The sequence below is a fragment of the Ictalurus punctatus genome, chromosome 2, assembly GCF_001660625.3.
Source record: "Ictalurus punctatus breed USDA103 chromosome 2, Coco_2.0, whole genome shotgun sequence".
Taxonomy (NCBI): domain Eukaryota; kingdom Metazoa; phylum Chordata; class Actinopteri; order Siluriformes; family Ictaluridae; genus Ictalurus; species Ictalurus punctatus.
Genome location: NC_030417.2, coordinates 34460865 through 34486275, shown reverse-complemented (window position 1 = coordinate 34486275; position 25411 = coordinate 34460865). Strand labels below are relative to the sequence as shown.

The window sequence follows — 25411 nt, the reverse complement described above, 5'->3', positions numbered from 1 at the left end:
GTCCCACCACACACCAAGTATTTCCAAGATCCTGCAAACACTGTTGTAATCATTGTCGCTTAATCTCTATATGGGGGTTGTGCATAGCAATAGATTAACTTTAGGGAGTAGTTGTATACTATTTAAAAAAAAAAAAAGAAAAAAAAGAAAAAAAAAAAGCCAAAATGGCAGGTTTACCTGTCAGATTACAAACTCTCACCGTCGGATTAACGTTGTAGTCATCACTGCAGCTTCAGGGGGATGGATGGGAATCTAAACACTTTTTTTTTTTTTTAAAAGACTGAAACACAAAATATATAGTAAGAATAGCAAAGCCTCAACTGAATATAGTAGCAGACGTGAAAGCACTGTGAAACCATGGGAGAGGCCCTTCACCATGAAACACCTAGCTGTAAAGGGCTGGGCAGGACTCTGAGCTTTGTGGTAAGCACTGGAGAGCGATACGGTGAGTTAAACCCAAGAGAATTGGCTTGAACAGTGCATATACTCAACTACCTTTCATTACACTCTGATTAAAAAACAAACAAAGCCACCATCTCCAATGTCACGGTGGATCCTGTTAGTCATTTTATAAGCAAGAAATAAAATCGACTAAGACGTAGAAAAAGAAAAAAGAAAAAAAATTCCACAATTTCCAAAAGGTGGTTTCTCAAGTGCAATAAATTACTCAAAGCGTGATGAAAAGCAATAAATGGCATTTAACACGGGGAGTGCCTCGCATATTTCAGATCGTATCTCAACAACGGAGCTCAAATGACCACTTCCCACTGCCATAAAACAATAACGAACAGAAGCACAGAAACACACCGACTGATAACAGCATTTTATTTTGTAACCCCTAATCGATAATAAATTCAAAGGGACAGGTATAGCCCTGTGAGTCAGATCACAAGAATCTGTAAGAAAATAAGACAGAAGGAAGGTTAGCTACAAATTTGTGTGGTGACAAAATGGGCAGAAAGGGGGAATAAGAAAAAAAAAATAATAAAAAAAATAAAAAAATAAAAGAAACCACATGACAACAGAGAGAAACATCTTAGTGTTCTTGTACGTTGTATGTAAACAATAAGAATACATAATTTTGGTTTGGTGATGAGATAGAAGTCACATTGAGGAGAACGTGCGATTCGTTTTAGCATAAAAATTGAACACTACGGGTGTTTATCAGTCTGAATGAGAGGCCAACACTTTCCCTGTATTTATAATAAAGGCTTTTGGCTAAAATGTGGACAAACTGAAGTACCTGTGAATGTTTTCAGGTCATCCACGACATAGGTGAGTGGACTTTTGAATTTCAACACCAGAACTGATAGATTTCCAAAAGATAACTGGCAAAATGTGGTGAAGATTAAAGTACAAGTCCAGTCAGTAAAATTCACTGCTACGAGAGAGACTCTCAACTATCAGTGCGTGTACATGCCTTTAAAATCATTACAAATGACCTGTTATAAGGCAAGTTTGTACTCAAATTTTCAGAAACAGTTTAAGAAAACTTCACCAAAAAGACTGCAGGTTTGGTTTACCATCATATACTTAAAGGTGAACAGATTTTCACTTGATGCATCATTTACACGTCATTTCCTCTCTTTATTGATGCACCACATTTCCACCTGAGAAACATAAAACTGGGGAAAATTTTTGGAAATCCACAAAATACAAATTTTAAGATTAGTGTAAAAAAAAAAATAAAAATAAAAATAAATAAAATAAGTGGACCAAATCTCCACTATTGTTAAAAGAGCAGAGTTTTGCAAAGCTGCTCTACTTTCAGTGCCATAGTTCAAGGAAAACTCCACCATGAAACACATTAAATATGTTTATTTAATGTTTAGCATTACTTTAATGCTTCTGGTGTTAATCTGTTGGCTGGTGCTGTATTTTCGGTATTCCTGTGAGAAGTTAGCAGTTGCGTGGAGCGCTGTCGTCACAGGTAGGCGTCTCTAGCGCAGTTACAACAGGGTTTAAATATGAGCAGGAAAAAAATAAATAAAAAATTCACAGATCGCAAACAATGGATAACGGTCAGGATTTGATGTTCGCTCGTAAAAATTTTTTTTTTTTAAAAAAGAGCAACAGCTTCTTTTCTCATTCACCATTTTCCAGCAACGTTCAGTGTCATATTAATGAAGAAATCCAGCGCAGAAGCAAATGCTGGCCCAAGAATGCAATGCAGCGATATGTGACGATGGAGATACAGTTAGTGAGTGACCAACAAGTTGACCAGCGCTACGGCATTGCTGACGTTGTAGGCAGAGTGGACTGGAGCTCTGCTGCATCACTCTCTAAGTAGAGATAAAGCGAGAGCTAAATCCCACTGCACCACTATCAGCACGTAGTCGATCAGCATTGTGGGTAATGTAAGAAACCGTTACAAAGTTTAAACAAACAAACGAGACTATTGATATGCAAGTTGTTCAGGATGGATTTTTTTTTTTTCCCCCTAGAAGTCCAAATCCACTTCAAGACTCGAGAGGTCATGCTCTCTAGAAGGCCATCTCTAGACAGACTGAGTAAACCCTAATATAGAAGGGAAGGAAGGAGGAGAAAAAAAAAAAAAAAAAAAAAAAACAAGGATTTTCTCTAGTAAAGCCAAATCGTCCCTGCTACATGCACGCCTCATTCTGTCCTGTATCCCTGCTTGTGTCATCAGTGATATGAGGTATAAAGTGATCAGCTCTGAGGATCATTACTGATAACAGCCATACGAGTACACTAGGTTGCTACAAACACAGTACTTGGTTCTAGTGGTCACTTTTTGTTCCCCGTGATATCTGCCTCCAGAAGGTTCGGACTGAAGAAGTCAGTAGGTGAGTATGAAAGAGCTATACTGAAAGAAGGACGGGGGGGGGGGGCAAAAAGGAACAGATTGAAGAACAGACAGAGCAGCCATTTGCGGTGGTGGAAGACGATGACTTAAAAGAAAAAAAAGAAACTTAAATTATTCAGTACAAAACAAAAAGTAGAAATGTAGTTGAAGATAACACTTCACCCTGCATGCTCACACAGTTTCAGCACTGTGAAACGCTTACATTTTGCACTGTTTTTTTTTTTTTTTTGGATCGCCTGCCCAGTGAAAAAAAATAAAATCACAGCATCTTTAAGAGGGGCCGTTTAGACTCGACAGTTTCCACAGATTCAATACTACCAAAGAAATTTTAAATTCCCTCCGACTTTACTCTGTAGGCCTGTCCTACATACATCCAGAAGTCCAAAAAAAAACCAAAAAAACCTTCCAAACATACACACACAAAATAACCCCACCCTCCATTTTACCCGCTAAACCATGCTAGAAACGTAAGACCTCGTCATATCCATATACCCCTCCCCACCCGCAAGCCCCAACTAAACTACCCCACCCACCCCAAGTGACTTAAAAGAAAGAAAAAAAAAAAAAAAGAACACCACTTCCTGATCTTTTTTCCCTTGCCTGTCTTTCAAACAATGACTAGATTTTTTTTAAAAAAATTATATATTTTTTAAATTAATAGCATGTCCACTGTAACAGAATGGACATCCTGCTTGATCAGACTGGGTCGTTTCATCCTGTATGAAAAAGGAACAGGTTCAAAAGTGCTCGACTGGTCTCTTTTTCGAGATGAAGAAGAGGGGGAAAAGACAGGTGAAAGAGGCACAGCATAGTCCTATGAGCTGGTGTGTGCTAAGAGGCACTCGCGCATGTACACATGGCGCCCTCTTCCGAACAACCCTTGGCTCTGCTCTCCAAGGGTGGAAAAAAATAAATAAAAAGAAGAAAAAAAAAAAAAGAAAAAAAAAAAAAGAGAGAGAGGAAAAACTGGGGTGGGGGATTTGGCGTAGGAAAAAGAGGAAAGAGCATGCTCGGACACATCCCCTTTTCCACCCTACTGCTTACCCCGATGTCACCCGCCATTTCCCAGAAAGGTTATATACGGTATTGTATATATAGATATTCTTATAAATATATATGGCCCTTATTGAAAGAGAATGTGAGCATTTCACATTGACATAAAAGTACCATAATCTCTATACAGCCAAGTGGAAAGTGTTGTCAGTGAAACAGAGCGGGCAGCAGTTTAGTCTCTTTTTGAATCGCACTCCAAAAAAAAAAAAAAAAAAAAAAAAAAAAAAAAAAAAAAAAAAAAAGCGCCAAAAAAAAAAAAAAAGTTAAAGAAAGCTTCTCTGTATTTGCAAAGTGTCCACCTCTTCAATGCATTATTGCTGCCCCTCTGATAAAATTCTCCTGTACACCTTTACACATTTTACCTGAGTAATACTTAAAATCTTGTAACAGACAATGTTTTGGGGGGGTTTTCCCACCCCTCTTCTCTTTTTTTCCCCAGGCTACTCCCTGCCATTTCTACCTCAAAGTTATCTTACATTGTTAAAACATGAGCATCGTTGGGTAGAGAGAGGGGAAACAAAAACAAAGAAAATAATAAAACTTCAGAAAGTTCACCGCTACTCTATTTTTCATGATGTTCTATCGATGAACAGAGCAGTCTCTAGGACACTACGAAAAAGAGGAAAAATAATAACTACGTCTTTCCTTCCAAAAAGGAAATGAAACAAAAATACTTTAAAAATTTTGCATTTCATTTTGGCTTTGCATGCCAGCTGGGATGAAATTTCATATTTTCATAAATGGCAACAAGATAATTACAGAAAACACACAAAACAAAGCATTACAAAAATAATAATAAAATAGAAATAATAATTAATAATTAATAATAATAATAATAATAACAATAATAATAACAATAATAACAACAACGATACAAAAGACCAAATGAATAAGCAGAAGCTCTACAGCCAGATCAGTTGTAGCTTTGGCTTTGTGGGCTTTTGGTGTCGCTCACGCTGGCCAGAAGGCTGCTGTACCCTGAGAATTGCTCCACATCTGCGCCCGAGTCTGTACCAAACACCAAAGGTCTACGCCCACTTTTAAACTGCCCAAACGCCTGAGCAAAGTTCTCAATCTGATACAAGCCTTTGGCCGGGACCATCGAGAAGCCAGTGGCGCCATTTTTGGGGCCTTGACCATCTTTCTGGCCGGTGAGGTCAGTGGTTGGAGCCGGGAGCTGGTAGGCGCTTGAGTTGGGGGTGTGTGGAGGGGCAGGAGGAGAGTTGGTGTGTTGTTTCTCCAGCTGTTCTGTCAGCTCCTGGGATGGGGTGAGCTGCTGCTGAGGTTGAGGCTGCTGGGAATGCTGGGAGTGTGCCGTGGGCTCCAGGCCACTCAGATGGAAGCCCTGCGAAGGCGACGAGCTCCCCAACAAGCCAAAGTGTGGCTTTGGCACAGAGGAATTGAGTGTTGGAGAGGAGGAGGAGGAGGAGGAGGAGGCTGGGAGGCCGAAGGAGAACTCCAGAGGGGAGGTAGTGTACGTGGGGAAAGAAGCAACAGCACTGGATGAGGAAGAGGAGGAAGGTGTTGGCCCGAGTACAAAGCTACCACTGTGACTCGTCCTCTCGAGAGCCTGCAGGAGGAAGCGAGAGTACTCGTGCATTAAGGACGTCTTGTCCCCACCCCCTGGGTTGCTCTCGGCCCCCATTGGGTCAACACCCTCGATCGTGCCTTGCTCCAGTTCCACAGGATGTGGGTCGGATAAGTCAAAGGTCACATCGGGCTTGTGGCCATAGTGCTCCAGCAGGCTTTGTAGCACTTCATCTGGGATTCCCGACTTATCCGGTTTGATGTCAGCCAGAGGCGACGAGTCAAGGAGTCCCAACGAGGGGTCTCCATCCATTACTCCAGACACGATGCCCTGAACAACCACTGGCTGGGGCTGCAAGTGACCGACACCTACGTCATAGCTAGAAGCTCCACCCCCTACCCCGCCGTTGATGGCTGCATGCAGATAGCGGCGCTTCTTCAGGAACTGCATGGCATCGTCATAGTTGGCGCTGTTGTTGCTGCTACTTTGGCATGCTTTGTGGCTCTGGAGAAGGCCCATGTCATCCATGCCAGCATCGCCAGTCAGCCCCATGCTGCCAGGCTTGGATTGGGCATTTTTCTCAAGGCCTCTCCTGTGGCCCTTTTTAAATGCCATTTTAGGTGCTGGAACAGGTTCTGCGTGCATGCTGGGCCCTGGATGGGATGCTGCTGCTGATGATGATAGTGAGAGTCCATGGTTGTCCACAGTGTTAAAATCGTGCAGGCCATACTGTTCTGTCCCTTGACTATGTGTGGGCGCTGACGTCCTCTTGCGTTTGCCACCCTCGCCACCAGTTTTGGACTTGCCTCGTTTGCGGCCTGGTGTGGTCACGTTTCCCTGAGTGATTGCGTAGCTGCCATGCCCGCCGTGGGCCTCCCTGCCCAGCTCAATCTCTACCCCATCCAAATCCTTCTTAATGCCGTCTCCACATGTCCGCTTGTGCTTCAACAACCGGTCAGTCCTTGAAAAATACTGGGTGGGAGGGAAACAAAGACTTTTAATATATCAAGTGTAGTTATTCTTTCATATACGTATATATAATCAAATATTTACAAAAATGTGAGGGGTGTACTCACTTTTGTGAGATACAGTATACATACATATACACACACACACATATATATACACATTATATATATATATATATATATATATATATATATATATATATATATATATATATATACATATATACATATATATACATACACACACACACACACACACATACATATATATATATATACATATACATATATATATATATATATATATATACACACATACATATATATATATATATATAAATAAATATATAAAAATCAGGTGTTAATCACTAACAGATGGCAACAAATGGCAATTGTTAATTATTTTCCTACAAGATCACATCCTGAAAATTTTTATTATGCCACAGAAATTTCTCAAACCTAACACTTCTTTATTAATTATAAAATGGCAAGTCACACGAACACTTATCCATTTATAGTTACGTTTTTGTCATGGAACATCCACAAAAACCCGGGAGTTCCTGTTGTCACTTACATTATAGAAGCTATAAGCAGTCGTGCCCTCACAAGCCTCACTTTTTTACTTTCTTGTTCTGTTCGAGAAACTGCACAGTGGGAACGACTTTCCCATGACCTCTGTCTGTTACAAAGCACTGACACCATCATATAATTCAGGAAATGATACATAAAAGGTCTCCTTGTAGAGAAGAAAAGAAAAAAGAAAAGAAAAAAAAAATGAAGAAAACTTTGCCATATCAACAACTACACATTTTGTGCATGTCTGCCACCTTCTGACCAGTCAGGATCAAGATCAACAATGTTGTGCTATACCAAAGCTTAAAAGTTTGTGCACACTTGTAGTGTGGTTTGAAATGGAAAGAGATGTGTGTTTGGCTCTTTATCAGTCGGAGCATGGCTGGCTGGAACTGTGAGTTACCTGTTGGCAGGTGTCACACTTGTATGGCTTTTCTCCACTGTGTGTTCGTTTATGTCTCTCCATGTGGTATTTCTGAATGAAGCGCATGTTGCACTGGTCACAGCTAAAAGGCTTCTCTCCTGCACATAAAATGAGAAAGGAGATGATTAGGACCAGATCGTTTTTGTCTGCCCTTTCTTTTTTTTTTTTTTTTTTTTTTTTTTTTTTAAACGGGAATGCTGTAGTCAGGTGGAAGTAAGAGTGAGAGAGAATGTAAAGTATTTACCGCTGTGTATTTTCTCGTGTCTCTGCAGGAGGTATTTCTGAATGAAGCTCATGTTACACTGATTACACCGGAATGGCCTTTCACCTGGAGCGAACAGCACAGACTTAGTCAATGTTAATCGACTAAGTGTTAATCGATTAATCTTCTTATATTCTACGAAAAAGGAGTCAAGCTCCAAACCAACACCCACTAATCAATCATAAACGTATATCATTCATTAAATGTACAGTATCGATCATCAAGTATCACTGAAAGGCAACACTAGACGTGACCTTGTGTTTGGGAATGGCACTCCATAAAAAAATAAAATAAAACAAAAAAACGCATTATAGATGGTCTAATTATAAATTGCTTGATATGGCGGTTACACAAAAAAAAAAGAAAAAAAAAGAAAAGAAAACACAAAAGGGTCTCATTTATCAATTTGTTTTGTAAATTTCGCCTGTAAATTACGTAAACTCCACAAAAGGCAACGCCCACACAGCTGAAATGACCAGCAAATGACAATAAAAGAGGTGGAAGTACAAGTTATTTTCACACACATATTCGCTAATAAAACAATAAAATACACATTAACAGCATACCTACACCTGAAAAGACAAAATCTAAAGTCAGATTACAGAAAAAGGGGAATCCAAAGTGAATTTAGAGAGGTGAAAAGAAAATGGTATGAAAATTGAGAAAACACATGTCTACTGTATCCTTGACCACCAATCAGAAATGACCATGTTTAAGTGTTTATTATTTATTTATTTGAAACATAGTGTCTCAGCGACTCCCTGAAGCCATGTTAGAAAAGCAGAAGGGCACGTGTAGGCGGGAAGCAAACGACTGGCGAGTATGCAGCACATTGAGGAGTGACCGATCTGGTACGTCTCGAGCTGCAATCAGTTAGAGTGGACTCTAAGCTATTTGAACGTTTTCAACGTGACAACATAACCCGTACATAAACGGAGCAGTAACACATCGCAAATTAAATGACATGAAGCAAAATCAAACCATGTGTATTTGTTAGTCTTCTTATGTGTAAATATCACCACACAGTTAGGAGCACGAGTAAGAAAGTTTAGTCTAAAATGACTTATTTTCAAGAATACTAAATTTCTTGCGTAAATGAACCAAAAATTATTTATGTATCCAGCTTGATAAATGAGGTCCAGGGTCATCAGACAGCGAAAAGGCACAGAAGCACCTACACCTTTACACTTAAAAATAAATACATACATTAAAAAATAAATAAATTTTAAAAAAATAAATAAATAAAAGATTTTTTTCGAATATGCAAATTGGAAATGTCTCTAAAACTCCTATCTCCTGTTAAACCAATGGCTTGCACAACATAACAGTCTCTAAGGATATGACTCACTCACGGTCGCTCACCACATGTTTAATAATTTTCTAATGAGATTTCCAGCTAATTTCTTAAATGAAATTAAGATGGGGGGGCGTCCATGAGGACGGCCCATTTGCGGTTATTTTCTTCCAGCTAATGAAGCGTTTATGAGTGTAAATAATGATCTTAACTAAGCTACTTTGCATAAAAATAAGAAATGTGTCAGGGAACATCACATACAATTACAGCATTTTTTTTTTAAAAAAAATCATACTGGGAATTAAAAAAAAAAAAAAGAATGTCTGAAGAATCAGTGGTTATAGTTCTGAGCGAGTATTCAGGTTGAGAGTTCAAACATTCTTGGACAAATCAGCAGCTCAGCTTAAGTTTTCCTGAGTTATACTTCAAGAGAGTGAGAAAAGAAGCTGGTGAGGGAACATATAGCTGCTAGAACATAAGCAATAACATACACTTTGTCATTCTTTAATATATGAAAAAATGCTGCCATGGGAAAAATGCTGTTGTATAAGAGGAATAAAACACTAAGGGACATGCTGTTACAGGAAAACAATAAAAATACATAAACCTCAGAGCATCACACCACCTTCACGTGATAAATTTCCTACAACAGCATACCCCGCTTGAGTTTTTTTTCCTTCTTGCGTACATATTTCCTCATTATTTTAATTAGGGACAAATCTTAAAACGGAAACTCTTCACTATAACAGGCTATTTCAAGAACACACAACACACCAGGTCACTACAGTCAAGTTGAACAGTAACTAACGCAGGGTGCACTAACCCGTGTGTATGAGAACATGTCTGCGGAGATGGTAGGAGCTGCGAAAGGCTGCGCTGCAGTGCTCGCAGATGTGTGGTTTGGAGCTGGGAGACACCATCCCTCCATCAGGATCTAGCATCGTAGACTAGAGATGGTAAGAGAGGGTTAATCAGCAACATAGCTCATAGCACACACAGCAAACAAAAAACCTGTGGTACAAAAAGAGATACCGGTTATTGGAGGAAGACCCTTATTAAGGCTTTATTTAATTTAGAGCTGCAACAAACTAATCGATAAAATCGATAATAATGAATGATGAAAATCATTGTCAACGAATCTCATTATCGATTAGTTGGTCTGAGTTGGTCACGGGGCATGTTTACTCACTAGGTTACTTCTGTTCCGAAAACACACATCGGAGAGTAAATACTAAAGTTGTGTCCCAATTGATCTACTATACCCTTACACTATGCACTATATACACTCTACCATCTAGTGTATAAATTTTAGAAAGGTAGTATTGTCTCATAAGGAACACAAGCGTATTTTTTTTACTACTCGGAAGTACAAGCCGTTTCCTAGTCGAAGGCACGTGACGTCATACGCATGTAATGTGACGCCGCTAGCTTTAGCAGATACCCAGAGTCACTGACGACGTCTTTCTTCACTTTACTGTTTATATCAACATTATCTTTTAGAAAAAGTAATGCATAAATATGGTTATATAATATAAACTTATATATTAGTTTATATTATATACACACACACACACGTATTTTGCATTATTTTTATGGATGCAGAAAAAAAATGAACTACAGTCTAAATGAATAATATATATTCTGGTGTGTGTGTGTGTATTGAGTTCTTACATAATTGTACAAACAGTTGTTTAAAGTTTTAGTCTGAAGTTTATATTTGTAACATTCAGTTTGTGGATTTTATTTTAAATAAATGAAAAAAAGAAAATGGTACTGAAAGTTTGCCCCCCCCAAGATTAATCAGAACAATAATCGGCCAACTAATCGATTATCAAAATAATCGTTAGTTGCAGCCCTAATTTCATTTAGAAAACTCCATTTATATTGGAATCCTAAATGGCTCCCTGTCCACTATATATAAAAGTACAACATAATACCATTTAGCACCTACATTGTGCGTTCCAGAATCCCCTTCCAATTTTGGCAGCACATCAACACCAGAAATTATTCCGTACTAGAGGTCGACCGATTGATTGGTTTTGCCGAATATTCAGCACTGATTACCAATAACTGGAACTAGTGGTTATTGGCAAAAAATCTTGCGGGAGGTGGCTGAGAAGGATCCACTGTCATTATACAGTACGAGAGCGGCCTCTAGAGGCGAAATAAAAAAATATCACTTACAAAAAACTGCAAGTTGCAGTGCAAATTTTGAAAAAAGCCGCAGCAAAAATCAAGCATTTTGGGACACAACAATCACAAAAAAATAAAATCAATCAATCTGCGAAATCCTGCACAGACTGATTAATAGGTGATAAATATATAAATATTGAAATGTATATTTCATTCAAAAAAGTACAGTATATTTCCATGGTACAGTAAACACTTCATTTCTGTAAATAAGTTCAGCAATATTTTACTTTGAGTGTTATGTTTTCACACAGAATCCATTTTAAAAACTATCGGTTATCGGCAGGTACCGCCCAACTCGCTTAATGGGATCAGTAAAATCCACGATCAGTTGAACTCTATTCTGTACATCATAGATACCCTGCCTGCATTTACACTCTCCCTCTGTTTACCATCGCCCAAGTTTGTGGAAACCGACTGGATTTCATTTGGATTATTTGCTACTAAACAAGCCCTTGGCCTCCATATACTAGTGTATACCCAAAGAAAAGCCACCTGCAGAATTGTTTTTTTTTTTTTTTTTTTCCCAAAACCATTCCAATTTGTCGTATTAAAATGTAATGCGACTATGGCACAGAACTGATAAATGTGCAGTTTTGATTCCATCAGTGTTCCTCATGCACTAGACTCAGGATTTCTTCCATGGGGCATGAGAAAACACACATTTAGAATTTTACTTGCACTATTTCTACGCTAAAATTCTATAAGCTAGCTCACGATTTGTGAAAAGATGTTTTTGGAGCTGTAAATGTTTATATTTACAATGAAGATTCAGTTAAAGAAAACCATTTTAAAGAGTAGTAGTTTTCAAAGAAAATAAAAATACCGGATGCGTATCGATACTGGCTGATATTCAGTGTTTCAGTATCAGCATCAATGATAAAGAATCAGTATATAACAGAAAACGAAAACGTGATCTTGCGCAATCTCGAATAGAAACCCCGAGCTGTATTATTTAAATATTAATCTAAGGTGAAACTGCAATCAATACTTAGAAGAAATGCAAATAAACTTGTGTGGCCAGTGAGACAGGTGGACTGACAGATGCGTGAGAGAGGGTGTGTGTGTGTATGTGTGTTTGGGGTGGGGTAACAGTCGAGATGAGACACTTCATTAAATATTCCTCGCCTTTGTTATTCACAGGGTCTATTTAACAGATTAACTGTTTGAATAATATGTATAAAATCAAAGTAAAACCAAATACTAAAAAAAAAAGCAGAAAATGAGATCATTCCAACATGAATAGTTTTCCTTGGGATTTCTAAATATTAAGGCAAAACAGACGGTATGGAGAGTGAAATGCGTTGGCGGCTCTAGTGCGCATGAACCTTCGATTCTCCTCGTTTCCGCCGCGTCTTGCCTTCCTGTCCGTCACCATTTGACCTTCGACCTTTCCTCCCGGAGGAGTCCTTTCCCAGCCTCCCTGACAGCTGCGGGATAACAAAAGAGAGGAGCGGAGCAGAAAGAAAAGATTAACATACATCATGATGGAGGGACGTCTGTTTACAGCCGTACAACATGTGAAGTGGAGCAGTTCGTTTATATATATAAAAAATAATAAGAAAGAAAGAAAAAAAGAAAATCCGCACACTCAACCGGAAATATTGCTTCTGTGCGTCACACCACATAAAGATTAGCCGAGGACATAATTGGCATCAAGATTATTACTCTGTGTGTGTGTGAGAGGCAGAAGGCAGGGTAATAAACTTTTATTTACAGCCCCGGAATCTTTCCCCTGAGAACACATGCGACTTCCCTGAGCCGGGCTACCGTGTATGGAAAAGAGCGTTTGGATTATTCAGCAGCTGCGAGCAGACGGAGCAGGTTTCCATCTCCAGCCCTGAATAATCAAACCGCTCGTCACCGATAACAAAGAGCCGCACAACTTAATGATGCTCATCTCAGTCTGTGTTTCACAACACTCGTCTGTAATATACTCTCACTCACAGGCTTAACCTATGCCTCGGGCAACACACACACACACACACACACACACACAAACACACAAACACGACAAGGAGGGAGAGCATGGGGGGAAAATACGTACATAAAATTAAAAGCAAGCTAAAAAGTGAAAAAAGAAACGAGAAAAGAAACTGAGAAACAGGAAACCGGAACTAGAGAGCAAGGGAATGAGGAGTGAGTGAGACCGAGAAAGAGCATTGAAGAAAAAGAAATTAGGCAGAAAGAAAGAAAACAGCTATGAGTAAAAAAAAAAAAAAAAAAAAAAAAAAAAAAAAAAAAAAAGAGGGAGGGAGAAGAGTAAAACAGAGAAAAAGCTCAACAGTGAAGAGTGTGAGAATGGAAAAAAAGCGAGTGAGACTGAAAATAAATGAAAGAGGTAAAGTAAGAAGAATACACAAATGAGCAAGAGAGCAAAAAAGAAAAAGAAAAAAAAAAAAAGCAAAAAGGGGAAAGATCCGGCGTAACAGAGCAAAAGAAAGCAAGACAGACCGAAAAACTGAAAAAATAACACGAAAGAAAAGAGCAAAAGGACGTGTGAAAAATGAGAGGGAAAGAGCAAAAGAAAGAAGTAAAGGAAGAGTGTGAGAGAAAGAAGACAGAGAAAGGGGAGGAGCGAGAGGAAGTTGGAGGAAACTGCAGAAGATTTCTGGATTAAATTAAGTACAGAGCAACAGAAACAATCCCAGACTCATACATTCATCCTCCTCAACTACAGCCTGAACACCACGAGGAAAAATAACCTCGCACTCGCACACACTCGCACTCTCACACTACTAAACCAGATGAGAATCTTGAGGATTATTAGGGTTTTTGCCGCAGACAGCAGCTCGTCCTCCTCCTCTCGCTGTAGATCTGTGCAGCGGGACTGAACGATGAGTGTGCAGCACAAACGTCTAGCTTTTTTATTCGGGGATTTTTTGGTGAACGTGAAATTAGTCAGCTGCCAGCGGCTGCAGAACAAAGCAGCAGATGCTGAGACTCGACGCCTCACACTCGTACTCCCGCAGCCGTCTGCAGACGACTCGCGTCTCTCAGCACTCAACACGTAATCGGCCAATTTGTTCTCTCATGAGCTTGCCAAGAGCTTTAATCTCCCCGTGTGTGTGTGTGTGTGCATGCCTCTACATGTAACTGCCGGTTTGGCCAAACCTCCTCATTGATGCTAACGGAAGCTGGGTGACATCACTATTCCCGGAGAAAGGGGTTTATATTTAACAGCTCCGGATCCTCTCTATGGATTTATTGCTTTGTTACGCGCTGAGCTGGGGAGCTAATTCAGCTCTTCCTTTTTCTTTTGCTTCCAGCTCTTCCCTTTTCTCCATGTGAGCGCTGGAGCTCTGTGACATCACAACACCCCAACCACGGCTCAGAAATATAATCGCATTTTTCAGCTACAGAGACATTACTCGAGTTAGAAATATGAACTACTGCCTGCAACTGCAAGCTCTTACACACTGTAGACGGAGGTGTAGAAAAGCAAGAACATCTCTCTGCCATGCTGTTAGAGGAAAACAGTCAACGGCGGGACGTTGTGAGAGCAGGCAGTGTTGTGTCTGCAGCCTTCATCCCTCTCAAACTTAACACCACGATAACGCAGCTTTCCATGTTGCAGGGAACACACAAAAAGGTTGCATTGCAAAAGAAAGAAAAGGAAAAAGCGCAAAAGAAGTAGCAAATAAAAGAGCAAAAGAACAAAAGGCTGAAAGAGTCAACAAAACAAAAATGCAAAAGAGCGTGAAAGAAAAGTGTGAAAGAAATACAACAGAATAAACAATAAATAAATGAAAACGGCAAAGTGAAGAGCAAATGTAAAAAGAGAGCAAAAGGAAAAGAAAGAGCAAAAGAAAGAAAAAGAAAGCAAGTGTGAAAGTGCAAAAGAGTAAATAGCAAAAGAAGGAAAAAGGTGAAAGAAAAATAAAGAAAAATGAAGAGCAGAAGAGCGACTGAAAGTTAGAAACACATGCAAAAAAACAGCAAAAAAAACTTCACAGTATAAGAACAAAAAGCATGAAAGAAAAACAGCTAAAGAAAGTAGAAGAAATAAGTAAATAGTAAGAAAAGATAGCGCAAAAGAAAACGAACGAAAGTGTGAAAGAAAGAAAGGTGATAAAGAAAGAACGAACGAAAGAAAGGTGGCAAAGAAAGAAAGAAGGAAAGAAAGAACGAAAGAACAAAACGACGAAAGAATGAAAGAAAGAAAGAACAAAAGAAAGGTGGCAAAGAATGAAAGAACGAAAGAAAGAAAGAACGAAAGAAAGAAAGGTGACAAAGAAAGAAAGTGGCAAAGAAAGAAAGAACGAAAGAAAGGTGTCAAAGAAAGAACGAAAAAAGAGGTGAAAAGAAAGAAAGGTGAAAAGAAAGAAAGAAAAAGAAAGGTGAATAAGAAAGAAAGAAAGGTGAAAGAAAGAAACAAGAGGTGAAAAGAAAGAAAGGTGAAAAAAGAAAGAAAGAAAGAAAGAAAGAGGTATGGAAAAGCTGCAAAAGAAATAAGAGGTAATGAAAGAAAGAAAAAATGAAAGACAGCAAGACAGTAATGTAGGGTGTGCCTTCTGCGAATGAGCTGTTACTATGGAAACAGTAAGGCGTTAGAAAAAGTGCATTAATACAGAGTTGTAGTTTGCACTACATTTAGTCAAGAGCTGCTGTTCAAGAAAACTCATCACCTTCTGAGTAATGAAGGGAATCAGAGGGAACATGAAAACTCGTCAGTTTATTACAGTTGCAGCCCGCGGTCACACTAGGCTTTACGCGTGCGTATTCTTCTCGAACGCCGCTGCGAGTATGGGAGGGAACAGGATACGACTTCATCCGTCAAAACTTTCGCTGCTTCACACATACGTTGCTTTAATAATCTTTCAAAGCCATGTTGTACGTAAACATACATGACAGCGACACAGCTAAAAATGAGCTCTTCCGTTTTCGAATTTCTTTTTAACGAAAAAGGTCACGCAGTGACGTCGCGGTCATCTATTGGTCACGTGTCTTCAGGTCAGAGTTCAACATATTTGAACTTTCATCACGCAGCATAGTAGGAAAATTCTACGCATGAGCGTGTGCTTGAATGGAACTCAATGGAGCGCTAAAGCCTAGCGTACACTGGTTATTCATTTCTCTTTAATAACCGGGGCTCCTGTTTTCAAGGTGTGTTCCTGTTAGCACTGTCCACCTGCCACGTGTATCAGATTAGCATCTCCAGCCCCAAAATACAACATACACACTATTTAAAAAGGAAATAGGAAATGAAACGAGCAATAACTCGGTAAAATCTGAGGGGTCCAAAGAGCAATATCACCCCACCTTCCCACAGGCACAAAACAAACCTCACTGTACACCTTGTTAACCCTGTGAAGTGAAAGCTGATTGGCCGGTTGATTCTTGAGTAGTTGGGTTGGGTTGCAGAACGGTTTGAAACTAGCCAGGGAATCAGAGGAGGAGAAAAAACTATCGTCTCCAAGCACCACTCGAGATGTGGGATAAAACATACAATGTTGTGCTATAGCGCCAACATCAGGCGGATTAGGGCCGTCTCTTGCCTGATTAACAGGAAGGAGTGCCATCTATTCACCTAATAAAGCTGACATGGTGTTAACACTTATGTTTGTGCACCCTGATGAGTGTTACGCAGCTAATCGCTGACAGCTTCAACTCACACACTTCCTGTTGTTTTGTTTCTTTTCCTGACGTTTTCTAAAAATCACAAAAAAAATAATAAAAGCGTCGCAAGACAAATAATCATTTAGCCCTCCACGAGGCATGATGCATGTCGGTGTACACACTTACGTTCCCCATGCTGAGGTCGTGTACAGGCAGGTTCTGATGGTTACTGAGGGTCATCTCGAGCATCTCGGTGCCACCACGACCCCCGTCGCTCGGATACATAGCTTGCCTGTAGTCCAGCTCCGACACCTTCTCTTGCTTAATCCCCATAGCAGGCATGTGGTCGCCCATTCCTGGCATCATCCCTACCCCGGACACCAGTCCTCCTCCTGAGGCGTTGCAGTCGGGCGAGTGGCGCTCCTTTTTCAGGACGAGCTCATGTGGGTGTGGCTGCAGCTCGGCCATGACGCTCTGTCCGGTGAGGCGGGTGAAGCTGGTGACAGGTGGCAGGTGGCTGAACATCAGCATGCTCGAACCGAAGCCGGCCTCCATGCCCCCGCCCGGCCGCAGGAACTCGCTTCCCAGCTTGTCCTGGATGAGGCTCATGGTGGAGGCGCTTGGATAGAGCGGAGTGATGCTGAAACAATGGGGTCTTCAAAAGAGGGCCACCGCTCTCATCCTAAAAGAATAAAAAGTTTTTGTTTTGTTTTTTGTTTTAAAGAAAAAGAATGTCAGAAAATGCTCTTCTGCTTTAATGCCAGACGTACATGAGCTCCTCATAATCTATGAATAGTGACCACTACTATACAATTTATAAATATGTAATTAGATACCATAATATTATAAAATTGGTTTAACGGTCATATATTCCAGTCGAGACACTTCTAGAATGAAGTGCATAGAAACCCAGCACAAGAAGGAACTAAAAGAAAAGCCTGGAAAAATATGATGGTCACATCATGATATTATAGCTAATTTGCATTGATTTTTCCAGCAGCACTAAATGCTGGGAAAATGTTTTCTAAAATGTTCTCCTATTTTATAACAGACTGCTGACGTGGGTGCTGAACACCTGACCGTCATCTGCACTCAGGATAAGATTATTCCTGTAACGGAGCTGAAAAACAAACAGAACAACTAGCTGAATAAGACACGCCCCCTAGTGAGTCACATGCCTTGTTTAGACGCATCATTTCACATGTTCAAATGCAACTAACCGTTGTTTCATTACATTTTCATAATGATTGGAGGGAATGGATCACAAACACCGTCATTATTAAGTTATTCAAAAATGATTGAACTTTTATAATAATGATGAATGTTTTAACTAGTTTAAAATGGAATACTGAGGCATATATTCATTCAGCAGTTATTTTTTATTCCTCTCCATTTATTGTACCAAAAGTTTATGTATTGTTACAATCCTGGTCAAAATATACACCATGCATAGTAGTTTCAGGTCATTAAAGTGCATCTATTATGATTGTTCAAATATTACCTTTCATGTAGTGTAGTTATAGAACTGCTTGTGAAAGTAAAAAGTCTGCAAAGTTTCAAAAATCAAAGCGCACAACAAACGGGGTAATTGACTCCCGAAAGAAGGAACTGATTCAGAACAGCTGAAACGAATCATTAGTAATTCCAGACTTACTTCCTGTACAAACCTACGATGGTTTACAACAAAAAGCCCCACCTCTCTCGTTATGGTAGTGGGCCTTTCCTTTGACACATGCTGACCACGATAGACCAATCACAACAGACCGCGACATCTGACCAATCAGAGCAGAATATGCTCTCTGAAAGGAGGAGCTTAGAATGAATCCTTTAAAACTTTAAAGGGTTTAAAAAACCCTTTAAAATCCTTTAAAATCCTTTAAAACGGATCATTGAATGAGTCGTTTGTGACACTGAGGGTGAAAAAAGGTTATGCTGCAGTTTAAATTATGAGCACGTTAGTGTTTTTTTTTACCTCGGATGCATGTAAATCTATCGTATGAGGCACGTTTCAATACCATAATAAACACCTGCGCTTTAAGTCTCACCCCATTTTTTGCCCGAATTCAAGAACACAAATGTCGATAAAATGTTTTCACCTTCTTTGTGATCTTTTATTTGAGTATCAACAAAACTCCGCCCCATTATCTAAATCAGTCTGTAAACAAAAACAAGCGCTCCAAACCAGAAGCCAGTTTTCCGAACAGGGTTTTCTGATACTTAATGCACATGTGCTGAGGTAAAGGATCAAACCCTTTCTATTAGACAATATCTTCCAGGTTATTTGGACAATTAAGATTTTTTTTTAATTATGATTATTCAACCTTTAATAAAATCACAGAAATTTGTATTCTATTGAAATGCAGTGCAGCATTTTATATTATTGTGATTTAATATAAAATAAAATTGAATCATATATACTTTATATCGAACCAGAAGGCATTTGCAAACTCCTATCCCTATTTAACATGACGATACATTAATATATAATATTTTTTTAAAAATAATAATAACATGGCAAACATTAATCTATTGAAGTACTCGCTACTGTAATTGGGCTTTTAAAGGTTTCAGGACCCGTGAACTTTTAATAATGGACCTGAATAATTATAATGAATATTAGAAGTGGTGAGTGTGTGTGCGCGCGTTTGAGAACAGATTGCGTGACACAGGGCCGTGCTGCTCCTTAGAAACGACAGGCGTGAACTCTTTGATCCAGCTATTAAGTACTTAGCTGCATTAATCAGACCATCTGATGGGTCGGCCAGAGAAAGAGGGAGTCTGTTCACAAGCTCTCGCGCTCTACATCTGCACTTCTGCTTTACAACGCTATCGTGTGAACTTGGGAGAAACACAATAACACACACTTACAGCCTGAACTAACTGATATACAATTAAAGTAAATATACAAAAGCATTCAAATCATTAATGCAACACAGCAGAGATTAGAAAACAAGCAGAACCTTACTTTGCAAGTAAGTCTTTAAGGGAAATATGCTAATTTCTTGCTCTCGGAAGTGCACAAACTGGTTAGTCCAGCATCAGCTCACTGAATATATCGTCAGCTACAGAATTATTACTGGTGCCCTGGTTCAAAAATAACAGGTAGAGAATTTATGAGAAAACTCTGTCATTAATTAGGAAAATACAAGTGAAATCCAACCTTTAATTGCATTTAAAAGTATTCGGAGCAAAAAGCTGAATTATACAGCCAGCGCCAGAATTATTAGCACCCTTGCGGGTAAAGAAAACGTTATGGAAAAATTCCATTATGGTTGATTTGCTTAATCTCATACTGAAATTTTTATAAAAAGATAAAATCTGAAGCATTTTAATACTAAAAATTAAAAAACAAACGAAAACTTCAATCATAGCAGATATTTGAACAGAATTACGTCACAGTTATAGAAAACAATCACAATGCCACTGAAACATCCATTTTTTTCAATGTCTTATTTGTACAAATAATAACCTGAAAGATATTTAGAACATATTTATAACAAGTTATTGGTGAATAATAAGTGTACTAATTGGCTGAAGAAAAAAAATTGAAATTTGTGGGCCTCCTGTCAGTCATTTTTGAGATGCTCTACAAGCCAGCGTAGATCCTGGTGATCTGTGAACATGAGCAGGAATAGGTTGGTAGGCTTAAGAAAAACAAAAAACATTCAGACATTCAAACCTATCTACATAACTGTTAGAGATGTAATCTTGATCACATAAAAAAAAAAAAAAAAACTAACTTACCTAATGCAAGTTCATCTGAGTGATGTATAAATACGACATGACCGAGGCCAAACTCCCTGTGTCATTCACCAACATGGGGAAGATTAATGAATACATAAATAAAACGTGAAACTGTATTTTGACTTTCATAAACCAGGCTATAAAAACAAACACACACACACACACACACACATATGAAAATGTCTATATCCAGTGTTCTCGATCTACACTAAACGTAGGGTTGGAGGTTCGATTCCCAGACCACATGACTCCACATGGCGAAGTATCTTTGGGCAAGACGCTGAACCCCAAGTTGACCCGGATGGCAAGTTAGCACCTTGCATGGTATCTCTGCTGTCACTGGTGCATGTGAATGGGTGAATGTGAAACAGCGTTAAGCGCTAAAGTTAAAAAGCGCTAAATAAGTGCCGCCCATTTACCATTTGGCATATTTTGCCCGTACGTACAGTGAAGAGGTGGTTAAAGAGGCAAACACTTATCTAAAGATCACTGAAATCTGCAGAACATTGAAGTATTTTGTGGGTCCCAAGTCTCTCTCAAGTAAATCTACAACTACACGCCACATCCATGCCAACAAACTATCGGTAAGACTGGCAGAAAGGTGTTTCTTTCATGCAACCACATGTCAGCACCTTTAATATGCAAGACGCTCCAGGACTTTTTCAGAAACAAACAGGAAAGATGGGTTTTTCTGTAAAAATGAGAAAATCCCCATTATTATGCGAGTATGGTGTAAGATCTGTGATGTTGTGCAGCTGTTTGGCCTCCTAAACCCCTGGGAACATAGTTGTGATACACGGCATCATGGATTTTAAATGAAAACCTGTCTGCTACTGCCAAGAGGTTACAACCGGATCGTGGTCAGATCTTCCAGCAGGACGACGATCCAAAAAAAACACAAAACGAAGTTTCTGACATGGTCATCCAAGTCCTGTGACCTGACCTGGTCTGACATGAAGAGGGTCAATAAGAGAGGACATAGGAGCCTGGAGAGCTCCTGTATTGATGAGACGTCTTAAAACTCCTGTACAGGAGAAGACTCGGTGCTGCGATGCTGACAAACGAGAGGTCAGCCATCTTTAACAATAATTCTGGATGCTTATAGATCGACCCGATGCAGTGTAATAGCGTCTGAACCCAAAACTACATTGTGTGCGTGCACACTTTGTAGAGAGTGACCTTTCATCGTCCAAACAAGCAACGACCAGCCATCAGCTCACACCTTACTACTGCAAGAACCCAGTACCTTCCTCAGAATAAAGCAGTTACTGAAGAAAAACCAACGATCTCAGGAGCCAGACTTCCCTTGCACAGTCACTGAACCTCCTATTTCCATTTCACCAACACTGCATCTGTTAAAACTCTCGAATAACTTTTAAAGAAGTGATACTATGAACTTTTCCCCATCCAGTGACTACATCTGCTCATCCAAAGCTCGTTGCTCCAGTGTTCAGAAGTTAATGATACAAAAATCAGCAACTGGAAAGCACAAAGTCCTGCACACTGAAGAATTCCCCACAGAGGAATGTTACAAAGAACTACAGAAAGATTCACCCTAACAATTTACACTGATCATCCTGTTCAAAAGTTTACACCCCCCGGCTATAAACGTATCGTGTTGCCTTTTTGAGCATCAGTGAATGCTTGCACCTTTTGTAATAGTCGTGTACGAGTCCCTCAATCGTCCTCGGTGTGAAAAGAGGAATCTCGACATCATATAACCGCTGTTGGAAAGAGTCAAATATGCAGAAGATGCTGGAAAAGCAAATAACGTGCAGTACCTGGAGGATTTTTCTGAAGAACAGTGGGCAGTTTAACTGCTCAGGACAAACAAGGGACAACTTGTGAAGCAGTATCACAAAGCATTGTGCAAGACACTGCAATGTGTATGAAGGTAACTTATGACCTCAACTGTATTACTAACAAAACGATAATGTATAAGAGCGAGTGCATTAATTAACACCGGCGATACCGTCAGAGCCGCTGTTATAGAAAATTAAACACCACCATCTAAGAGATCACAATTGGCAATTCCAAATCGCTTAAGCCGAACTGGTTTAAACGTCACGCGTGGTCACGTCAAAAACCTGAGTGCAGAAATCCCACGGACTAAAGTGTGATGGAAAAACTGTTCGTTATTTCCTCCCACATACTCTATATTTGACCGAAAACGATTGAACAAACAAAGACAAAAAGTTTATCCCACTTCGAATATGCTACTATCCAGCCTGGGCTACGTAAAAAGCTACTGCTCTGGCAAACTGACAGTACGAGCCAACGTGACGTGTGAGAAACGGATTCACATGCATCAGTGGGATGAATGGTGGCTTAATGTGCGCAGGATTGGGCTTTTCTCAACGCTGCTTTAATTATTCATGCGGCTGCACGCAGGCTCTGCATGCTTTGTTTACTACAGCGGCTGGGCACGGTACTTTCACCTATGCAAATTTAACCAGGCGCACGTCTGGGAGCTCAGCTGTCTGATCTGACCTACAGTCCGTCTGGGAATCGGGTCTTTTATTAACAGCAAACTCAAAAGGAGTTTACAAGGACATATCCCACGCATTTCACTTTTTTTTTTTTAAAAAAAAAACACTTCGTCTTAACGGCCTCTTAAAAAAATAACCCAGACTCGGACTGAACCACAGGCGCAGGGTCAAGAAATACGGTACAAATAAGATTCAAAGCAGCATAAAAGTGGACTGAAAGGATCTGCATTAATGACCACAATCTGCCACATGTTCCTCGTTCAATAAGCCACACGTAATAACCTCAATCATTCGCTTGTGCTTTGTGATGCCAAGTGACTAATAACGACGACGTGTGAAGAAAGGAAAGCGCTACAAGATGAACATATTACTATCGAGCAATTAATAAAAAAACTATTAATAGTAGACAGGATAACTACACCAAAACGATATTAACCTAATAATACACAACACTGACATTTTTAACTCGATACACAATACCAGGATTCTTTGTTTTGTTTTCATTCTATAGTTCATTTTCTCCCCGAAACTTATCTCTGTAGACTTTTACCAGCCTTACAGGTCCTCTGTGGGCACATATCAACCATCTGAACTTCCCGAACGTCATCATGCATTATATCACGGCCGTGATATATCTTTTGGCACCCCTGAGAGGTATAAGCTGTACTTATCCTTGTTATTGGTGTAATGCTCATAAAAGTGTGCATCCTTTAACTCAGGTGCATGTAGTGTCCCTAATAAGGAATCACAGTCCAATTATGTACTTTTTTTTTTTTAATAAAAAAAGGGTACACTTTGGGAAAATGCTACAAAGGATAACAACAAGGAAAGGTAGATTTTTTCAGAGAGCTAGAAACGAATGTATAGCCCTAAAAGAAAGCTATTTAAAACCACACAGAGTTTTAGAGGATTTAAAGGTGATGAAGGTCTTCATGGAGGCTTATACTAACGTCAGTACCATGAGGATGATGAGGATGGGAAACGGTAATGTGGATGGGAACATGGCGAACATCAATCACGGACAAAGTCACACAGCAAAGTCAGTTTAACTCCAAAAGCATTACGAACGAAGCTAAAAAAAAAAAAAAAAAAGCAAAGGCCTTTAATAGGCCCTAATAGAGCCTCTGCTTGATATTAATATCTCACCATAACGGCGTAATGTGAGTTCAACTCTCACGCCGAAATAAACAAACAAATCTCACTGTCTGTAAACACACACACGTAAACAATGCGCGTTCACGTACCAAAAAAAAACAGTTTTTAAATAATCCAAACCTTGTATTATTTAAGCTGCTCATAATAAACCGGCCCACGCGTGCGCCTGCCTCTCTTTGCCCTTTTCTCTTTTTTTCCCTTTCTTTCTCTCTCTCACGCCGAACAATTGATGCTCCGCGCGCATGCTAAGCTGCTAATGCTAACCTAGCGTAGCCAGACCCGCTTGCGCTTTGTTGTCTGACCCCCGGACCGCTTCTTCGCTCCTCCTGCCTTTTCTTTTTTTATTATTATTTATTTATTTTGTATTAAATAAATAAAAACAACTCCCTCGCGAGGCTCGCTTTTCTTTCCTTTCGCTTACCAGTTCATGACCACCGCTCGCTCTGGCCGTGCCTGTTTCACCTCCCAGCTCCGTCGTTTGTTTCTGTCTTCAGCGTCTAAACATTGTTCTCCCGCGGCCGCTGCGCTCCTCCATCTTGACTCGGCGCGGAGCACTGTGGGTAAAAAAAAAAAAAAAAAAGGTTGGACGGGTCCCGCGAGGAGACAGACACGCGCACGGCAGGCACGCGCGTTGCCATAGTGAGAGCTGAGGCATGGCGGGTACCGTCCTGTTGTTGTGATTGTAAAGCGTACTTGATCAGCCTAATGTGCTGTAATTACACATTAATTTAAAAAGTGTATTTTTTTTATTAGAGTCTCTTAGAAACTTACAATTAATTGTTCATTCACATCCAGACACAATTCTTGTGTGTGTGTGTGTGTGTGTGTGTGTGTGTATGTATTTATTTAGATAGATAGATTTTCCCCTTACCATTGTTCATTGCCATTATGTTAAAACTAAAGGTGGAGTTTTGAATATTCTCTCTGTGTCCTTATACGTTTCCTCCCATCTCCCAAAAACCTGTCACTAGGTAGATAAGCTTCACTAAATTGCCCCTAGTTAGTGTTTGGTTTTTTTTGGTTTTTTTGGGGGGGGTTTTTTTGTGTGGGTGGGTCGGCGCATGGTGGCTTAGTGGTTAGCACGTTCACCTCACACCTCCAGGTTGTATGAACAGTAGCAAATGACATCAGTTGTATTAAGTATACGGGATTTTTTTTCTCTTTTTGACAGATTGACAAGTTTTTGACTAACATCATGAGATTTCTCATACCAGAGACATTGGTGTCTAGTTTTCTTCCCATACCAAAAGTACCAGATTCAAGCTAAGAGTCTGATACATGAGGATATACGGTTTGTTGTGGATTACCCAGATAGCAAGGTGTCATCAGAATCATCATTTTGGTT

General features: G+C 39.7%; 1 protein-coding gene across 1 annotated transcript; it reads right to left on the bottom strand.

Moving 5' to 3' along the window:
* Nucleotides 1-808: 808 nt before the first annotated feature.
* Nucleotides 809-24623, bottom strand: znf281a (zinc finger protein 281a). The gene is made up of 7 exons (XM_017461520.3): nucleotides 24488-24623; nucleotides 16865-17360; nucleotides 12448-12549; nucleotides 9753-9876; nucleotides 7618-7701; nucleotides 7353-7471; nucleotides 809-6380 (listed from the first exon to the last, which is right to left on the bottom strand). The coding sequence occupies exons 2-7, from the start codon at nucleotides 17285-17287 to the stop codon at nucleotides 4794-4796; spliced, it is 2439 nt and encodes an 812-aa protein (XP_017317009.1). The 5' UTR covers nucleotides 17288-17360; nucleotides 24488-24623; the 3' UTR covers nucleotides 809-4793.
* Nucleotides 24624-25411: the final 788 nt, after the last annotated feature.